The sequence below is a fragment of the Chiloscyllium plagiosum genome, chromosome 45, assembly GCF_004010195.1.
Source record: "Chiloscyllium plagiosum isolate BGI_BamShark_2017 chromosome 45, ASM401019v2, whole genome shotgun sequence".
NCBI lineage: Eukaryota > Metazoa > Chordata > Chondrichthyes > Orectolobiformes > Hemiscylliidae > Chiloscyllium > Chiloscyllium plagiosum.
The window spans coordinates 9122382-9131286 of NC_057754.1; the positions used below are offsets into that span (position 1 = coordinate 9122382).

The 8905-nt window shown below is 45.0% G+C and overlaps 1 protein-coding gene across 1 annotated transcript in view; it reads right to left on the minus strand.

Annotated features, from left to right (window-relative positions):
• Window positions 1-565: 565 nt before the first annotated feature.
• Window positions 566-8905, minus strand: part of LOC122544009 (zinc finger protein 91-like) — a 61968-nt gene continuing 53628 nt past the window's right edge. The window contains exon 4 of the mRNA XM_043683022.1: window positions 566-2794. Coding sequence (XP_043538957.1) covers window positions 1182-2794 — 1613 coding nt within the window. The 3' untranslated portion in view covers window positions 566-1181. The remainder of the gene's footprint in view (window positions 2795-8905) is intronic.

The following is an 8905-nucleotide window of genomic DNA, read 5'->3' on the forward strand; positions in this document are numbered from 1 at the left end:
GTCTGTATGTTTTCCTCCCACAGTCCAAAGATGTGCAGGTTAGGGTGGATTGGCTCTGCCAAATTGCCCATGGGGCCCAGGGATGTGTGGATTAGCCATGGGAAATGCAGGGTTACAAGGATAAGGTGGGTCTGGGTGGTATGCTCTTCAGAAGGTCGATGTGTACTTGATGAGCCGAATTGCCTGCTTCCACATTTTCTCTGCCAAATCCAAGGGATGGTGGTACCAAGTACTCTCTTGACCTCAGACATAGTACTTCGACACAGACCATTTGGATTCCCTGACATGGTTTATCCAGTGTTTATTTGCACAGTATTTCCCCATAATCTGCACACAACTGTCAAGATTATTTTCAAGTGTTTCAGATTCTATGTTTTTGTTATGTGTTAGATAGACTATGCCTTTTGCTTAAGTTAGAGATATCACGACTGCTTAGCAAGTCTCAAATCAGTTTTTCAATGGAAATCTAAATGTTACAAATAGGACTGAAAGAGCGCTTAGTCCCACCATTACGGAAGTTGCCCATCTTGTCCAAAGTTTGGAATCAAACAGGTGTTTCACTGGACTGCACACAATTGGTCATCTCCCAGTCTCCATCTGACACTCACCTGCAGCTTGCTGTCATGGCTAAATTGGACAATAAACCCTTGTCACTGAGCTGGACTGGGCCACCTATGGCTGAGCAAGCATAGAGGCTCCTAATCCATGCTGAAATCACTACTCCACTGCTTGTAGATTTCACTTAACACTGCTGCTGCTTCTGTGTCATAAAAGATTGAAACCAGTGACTTCAAAACTTCATCAGCATCAATGTTGATTGATGAAGCTTTGATTGAATGTGTCTGGAAAATATTTCACTATTTTGTTTCATGCTCCTTAACACTTCAATTTTGATTACAAAAGGTGTTGCTGTGGAGAATATGAAAGTCAGTAAGAATAGTCAGCAATGATTAATTGTTTATCAAACATTTCTAATTGGATATGTTGAACAGTGGAATGATTCAGACACCAAACTGTAGACCTTTCATCAAAGATCAAGTTAAGGTTTTTAATTTAATTTTAATCTTGATCCTGTAGATAAGATCATGCATTATGGAGAAAGATCACAGATGTTGCTTTCAACAAAAATGACAATTATAGATGTTACATTCAGTCGAAACAACCCAAGTATTGTCAGATAATTATTCCTGGATCTGATCAGCAGGATCAATAACAGCAGAATCCAAACTCTGATGACACGTATGAGCTCGCTGATGTAACATTAGGTTGAAGGACCGAGTGAATCCCTTTCCGCACACGGAGCAGGTGAACGGTCTCTCCCCAGTGTGAACCCGCTGATGTGTAAGCAGTTGGGATGACCAAGGGAATCCCTTCCCACACGTAGAACAGGTAAATAGTCTCTCCCCAGTGTGAACTCGCTGGTGTGCATTAAGGGTGGATGACTGTCTGAAACTCTTTCCACAGAAGACACAGCTGAATGGATTCTCCTCAGAGTGAATTCGCTGGTGTATCAGGCAGTTTGAAGACCGAGCAAATGCCTTGCCACACACAAAGCAGGTGAATGGCTTCTCCCCTGTGTGAACCCGCTGATGTGACCGGAGGTAGGATGACTGCCTGAATCCCTTTCCACAAGCACTGCAGCTGAATGGCTTCTCCTCAGTGTGAACTCGCTGGTGTGACCAAAGGCCAGACGAATGGGTGAATCCCTTCCCACACACGGAGCAGATAAATGGCTTCTCCCCAGTGTGGATTCGCTGGTGTGCAGTGAGATCGGAAGACTGCCTGAATCCCTTCCCACAATGAGTGCAGCTGAACGGCCTCTCCTCGCGATGAATTCGCTGGTGCAATGTGAGGCTGGCTAACTGAGTAAATCCCTTCCCACACACAGAGCAGGTGAATGGTCTCTCCCTCGTGTGTACCCGCTGATGTGCAGTGAGGGTGGATAACTGCCTGAAACTTTTTCCGCATTGCGTGCAGCTGAATGGCCTTTCCTCAGTGTGAATTCGCTCATGTACCACAAGGTTAGCCGACTGAGTGAAGCCCTTCCCACACACCGAGCAGCTGAATGGCTTCTCCCCAGTGTGATTTCGCTGGTGTGTCAGTAGAGCAGATGACTGAGTAAATCCCTTCCCACACAAAGAGCAGGTGAATGGTCTCTCGCCAATGTGAACTCGCTGGTGTGACAGGAGTTCTGATGAAGATTTGAATCTCTTTCTACAGGATGTGCAGCTGAAAGGCCTCTCCTTAGTGTGAATTCGCTGGTGTACTACCAGGTTAGCTGACTGAGTGAATCCTTTCCCACACACTGAGCAGGTAAATGGCTTCTCCCCTGTGTGAGTACGTTGGTGTATCATCAGGATGGAGGACTGAGTGAATCCTTTCCCACACACAGAGCAGGTGAACGGTCTCTCCCCAGTATGAAGTCGCTGGTGTGCGGTGAGGGTAGACGACTGTCTGAATCTTTTCCCACAATAAGTGCAGGTAAATGGCCTCTCCTCAGTGTGAACTCGCTGGTGTAGCATGAGGTTGGCTGACTTAGAAAATCCCCTCCCACATACGGAGCATATGAATGGCTTCTCCCCAGTGTGAGTGCGTCGATGAATTTCCAGCAGGGATGGATAATTGAATCCTTTACCACAATCCTCACATTTCCATGGTTTATCTGCACTGTCAGCCACATTGTGACTGCGTTGATGATATTCCAAACGGGATCGGTAAATGAAGGCTTTACCGCAGTCATCACATTTCCATGGTTTCTCCATGCTGCCGCTGTCCTTGTGTCTCTCCAGTTTGAGCAATCAATCAAAGCCTTGTTCACATGCAGAATGTGTTAACAATTTCTCCCACTGCAAAATGGAGTGATGTATTTTCAGAGTGTATAGCAAGTGGAGGGTTCACCACAGTCAGGGCACAGGAACACTCTCAATCCTGTGTGTTGGCATTTTTCCCATTCAGAACGATATTTGAAATCTTTTCCCAAAGATAAACACAGAGCAGTCAGTTGTTAAGTTCTATGGAGCATTTGTTTTCCTCTTATATTTTCACAGAGCCTTTGAATCCAAATCTATAGCACCACCTCGTCACTCTACTTCCAGGTGAGCGCTTTCCTCTCCGTGTTTGGATCTCCAGCTCTCATGTTCAGATCTCCCCTGATCACAGACCCGGAAGCTCAGCTCAGTCAGTTACCTCACCAAGATGGCCGCCGATTTGGCCTGCACTTCCCCCAAAATGGCGGACGGCCCGTTTCCCGGGCAACCCTGGCCCATCCCCAAAATGGCGGACGGCCCGTTGCTTAGGTAACCCTGGTTCACAACCCCTCCCCCCCCCAGCCCAAGGGAGGGAGCCCCGTCGTGCCTCCCACTCAAGATGGCGGTCAATGAGTACTGTCCTCCAGGGCCTGATCCGCCCGCAGGGCAAACACGGGGGACCCTGAGCTCTTATTCAGAACCACAGACCTCCTGCAGGAGTTGGTAAAGTTGCCAGGCCTCAATGGCCGCGGTCTCCTTTCCTACCCTGCCTCACAATCTTCTTCGGCCGCCCGAATCGTCCGCTCTTCTTCAGACTGTCCCCATGACTGGGACTGAGCATGCTCAGAGCACTGCCCGCTCCCGCACCTGCGCACTGGGCTCCCTTACCCACTGATAGGGGGCTTTCTGCACCACAGAGGGGTCTAGGTAAATAATCTGCCATTGGTCTCCTATCATCACTGATTAGCAGTGTGATACATTCTGGGTACATAACAGTGCCATTGAATTGGTGACTAAGAGTTAATGATTTCCCATCCCAACTGGAACTGAACCCAAAGGCCTAAAACAAAGTACTGCACGTTTACAGAGGAGACAAGCAGGAGGCTGGAAAAACACACCAAGCCAGGCAGTATCAGGAGGTGAAGAAGTCAACGTTTCAGATATAACTGTTCTTCAAGACTGGGGGTGGGGGTGCGGGAAACTGCAGATAAGGGGGGGGGGGGGTGGTGGAGGTTTTGGGTGAGGAGAGGGGGCGGGATGATGAGGTTGTGACAGGTGAACACAGGTGGAGGGTATGGCCTGGTTGGTAGTTGGAAGGAAGGGTCGTTCACCCGCCCATTTCAAATCCGCTTCCCATTCCCTCTCTGACATGACCATCTTCGGCCTCATCCATTGTGAGAAACAGAACTCACTCACAAATCAATCAGCCTGAGACAAAGCCTTGGAAACAAGAACAATTTATTACAGTCTTGCAAGAACTGGACGCCTCTGCAATCAAGCAGAAATGCGCACGAAAACAGAGCCTGTTAGCATTCTTATTTAATTTACGAGTTGCGGAATCACGCCTCCCTTTTCCCATCCTATCATAAGCCGATTACCTCCCTTGTTAGTTATTTTCTTATCTGGCCATCCTGCTGTCCTTGTCTGCATTCTTTGTTCCTTGTTTGTTACAGCTTGTTCTTTTATCAGTTTCTCTTATCATACTATAAGCTTTATTGTGAAATGCTCTTGCTGCTGCTTTTTGTGGTCAGCTACAACCCTTTAAAGTTATTTCCTAGCTTAAAACTATTTTCTTTAAAAGACCCTCTATATTCATTAAAGTCTTAGCCTTAAGTATACTACATGCTACAAGAATTAACACCCCTCCCCCCACCTGCAAAAACAACATTTCTAATCTCCCACACATTGCACACTGAATCAGACTGCAAATTTCATCTGCCTGGGAAGCCGACAGCCTGGAAGACTTTATCGAGGTTTATAAAATCATGTGGGGCATAGTTTGGGTAAGATGAGTTATTTTTCCTTGCAGTGGCAAAGTCCAGAATTAGAGGGCATAGGTTTACGGTGAGAAGGGAAAACTTAAAAGGAACCTAAGGGGCAACTTTTTTCCACACAAAGTGTATTACTCCAGGTGTGTCAAAAAGTGTGGTGCTAGAAAAGCACAGTAGGTCAGGCAGCATCTGAGGAGCAGGAGAAGCAATGTTTTGGGTATAAGCCCTCCTGATGAGTCTTATGCATGAAACATCCCTTCTTCTGCTCCTCAGATGCTGCCTGACCTGCTGTACATTTCCAGCACCACAATTTTAGATTTTGATCTCCAGCATATGAAGTCCAGGTGTGGCCTCACCAACAACCTACACAGTTGTAACATAAACTCCCTCCTTTTAAACTCAATCACTGTTACAATGAAGGACAAAATTCCATTTGCCTGTTGAAAAGTGTGGTGCTGGAAAAGCGCAGCAGGCCAGGCAGAATCTGAGGAGCAGGAGAATCAACGTTTCAGGCATAAGCCCTTCTTCAGGAATGAGACTGGTGTGCCGAGGGGGTGGGACGGAGAGGTTGAGAAGAAGATTGTAGGTCAAGAGGGTGGTGCTGAATCCGGGGGTTGGGATTGAGATAAGGTGGTGGGAGGGGAAATGAGGAAGCTGAAGAAATCTACATTCATCCTGTGTGGTTGGAGGGTTCCTAGGCGGAAGATGAGGCGCTCTTCTTCCAGCCGTCGTGTGGCCAGGGTCTGGCAATGGAGGAGGCAAAGGACCTGCAAGTCCTTGGCGGAGTGGGAATTACCTGTTGTACCTGCAAACCAACCTTCTGTGATTCATGCATGAAGATACCCTTGCACAGCAGCATGCCAAATGTTTTTTTACTGTTTAAGTAAGAGTCCTTTTTAGTGTTATTTCTATCAAAATTGATGGCTTCACATTTATTAACATTGTACTCTATCTGCCAGACCTTTGCCCATTCACTTAGACTATCTATGTCCCTTTGCAAAGTTTCACAATCCTCTGCACACTTTGCTTCACCACTTTGTCATCTACAAACTTCGAAATAGTACAGATGGTCCCCAACTCCAAATCATTTTTGGAAATTATAAACAATTGCGGTTCCAACATTGATCCCTGAGGCACGGCCCAAGTCACTAGTCGCCAACCAGCAATTATTTAATCAATCCTCTCTCCATGCTAATACATAACTCGTAATGCTGTGTACCTTTATCTTATGCAGTAGCCTTTTGTGTGGCACCTTGTTGAATGCCTTTTGGAAATCTAGAAACACCACAACTACTGGGTCCCCATTGTCTACCATGCTCATGTCTTCATAGAATTACGCAAATTGGTTAAACATGACCTGCCTTTCATGAACCCGTGCTGCGTCTGCATAATGGGACAATTTCAATCTGGATTTCTTGCTAATTCTTCCTTGATGGTAGATTCAAACATTTTCCCCATTACAGAGGTTAGGTCAACTGGCCTATAATTCCCCATCTTTTGTCTACCTCCTTCTGTAAACAGTAGTGTCATATTTGCTGTTTTCCAATCAGCTGGAACTACCCCGGAGTCCAGTGAATTTTGGAAAATTACCATGAACGCATTTGCTATTTCTCCAACCATTCTATTTTAGTACCTCGGGATGCATTCCATCATGGTCTGGAGACTTGTCTACCTTTAGCTCCAACAGCTTGCCTAAGACTACTTCTTTTATGATAATGCTCATTTCTAGGTCCTCACCTACCTTAGCCTTCTTGTCAATTACTGGCATGTTTCTTCTGTCTTCCAGCGTAAAGACTGACACAAAATACTTGTTCTGTGCCTCGGTCATTTCCTCATTTCCCATTATTGCATCCCCCTTCTCATCCTCTAAAGGACCAATGTTTAGCTTGCCATCTTTTTTATTTTATATATTGCCAATGAATGTGAAAAAGTAAGAATTTATAAACAATGTCAGAACAGAGAGTTTTCAGTCATTGTGAAAGATTGAATAGGTTTGGCTTTTACTGCAAGGGAAGCCTTCAAGATGACTTGCTACAAGTTTTTAAAAATTATTCATGGATAATATAGATTTGGACCCACATTTTCCCACTCGTGGGAGAGTTAAAAATAAGCACCATAAATGCAAGAGAGTAACTAATGAATCTAACAAGGAAATAAGGAGAAATGTCTGATGAGCGAGTTGTTAGAACAGAATTTTCCAAAGTGGATGTTGGAACCTCAAATGGGGTCACAAGCTCCAAGGCAGCAATGGCCACAGTGAAACTCCAACTAAGTTACAAGAAAAAGAACTGACTTAGAAAGACGAAAAAAAGAAACAAACAATAAAAAACTGGAACTAAGAAACTGCTATGATTTGGAGGTGCCAGTGTTGGACTGGGATGTACAAAGTTAAAAATCACACAACACCAGGTTATAGTCAAGGAGCGTCGCTCCGAAAGCTAGTGTGCTTCCAATTAAACCTGGTGTTGTGTGATTTTTAACTAAGAAGCTGCTGACACCTTGAAACTATTGCCGATTGTCAGAAGAAAAGCACATATGGCTCATTAATTCCTTCAGGGAAGGAAATCTGCCGTTCTCACCTGGTCTGGCCTACTTTGACTCCAGATCCACAGCAATGTGGTTGGCTTTCAAATGCCCTTTGAAATGGCTTAGCAAGTCACTCAGTTCAAGGGTAGCAAGGGGTAGGCAATAAATGCTGGCCAGCCAGTGACACCCATGTCCCACAAGTGAAAATAAAAGCTATGCTCCCACTCTAACAGGTACCCACACTTTTGGATTTGGCCCCTCCCTACTCTCAAAAGTCTCAAACCCAAACCCACTGGTCTACTTCCAGTCTCACAGGTCTCTCTCCCTTACTGTACTCTCTAACCCACACACACCCAACTCCAGTCTGGATTAGAGTGGTGCTGGAAAAGCACAGCAGTTTAAGCTTTTGCCTTAAATTTCGATTTTACTGCTCCTCAGATGCTGCCTGAACTGCTGTGCTTTTCCAGCACCACTCTAATCTAGACTCTGGTTTCTAGCATCTGCAGTCATTGTTTTTACCTACACCCAACTCCATAAAACCATCAGAAATATGAATAGGAGTAGGCCATTCAACCCGTCAAGACTTCTGCATTATTCAATTGGATCACGCAGAGGGTGGTGCATGTATGGAATGAGCTGCCAGAGGAAGTGGTGGAGGCTGGTACAATTACAACATTTATAAAACATCTGGACAGGCATATGAATGGGAACATATAGAGGGATATAGGCCAAGTGCTGGCAAATGGGACTAGATTAGGTTCAGATATCCAGTCGACATGGACAAGTTGGACTGAAGGATCTGTTTACATGCTGTACATCTCTATGCCTCTACAACTCCGCTCCCAAAACCCGTCGGGACAGGGAGTTCCAAAGACTCACAACCCTCTGATAAGAGATTCCTCCTCATCTTAATCTTAAATTCGCACCTCTTAATTCTGAGACTATGTTCTCCAACACAGGTCTCACAGTAACTTTTAAGCCTAAAAACAAGATCACGATGGGAAAAGTTTGGGAAGCATTGTGTTAGAAAGTAAAATTCACAACCACATGAAATGTTTGATGTGACTAGCTTAGGTGCTTCAAGAGGAGCGTAGGCGATTGTATGTGAGAAAACAGAATAGAAAGCAAACAGGCTGACAAGGTATATGGAATGTGTTGTATATCATTGAACTATGACATAGTGGGCAAAAAGGTATAGGACAGAGATGTGCTCTACCATTCCATGAAATCAGTACTTGATCTGACTCCACTTACCTGCCTTAATGCCATAACTCATGATATTCTTGCTGATAAGGTATCTGTCCATCACAGTCTTGAATATACTTAATGGCCCAGCTTCAACAGTATTCTGCTGTCAATAGTTGCACAGATTTATTGAGAGAGAAAAAAACCTCATCTTTGTCCTAAATAGGCAGTCCCTTAGTCTGTGTGGTGTAAAATTATGTCCCAATACATGTGTGAATCATAATGTAACACATGTATTGGGCCAAGCAGTGGAATGTGGTGTAAAATTATGTCCCAATACATGTGTGAATCATAATGTAACACATGTATCGGGCCAAGCAGTGGAATGTGGTGAAACGGTTAACATGTGTGCTCATAATGTAACACATGTATTGGGCCAAGCAATGGAATGTGGTG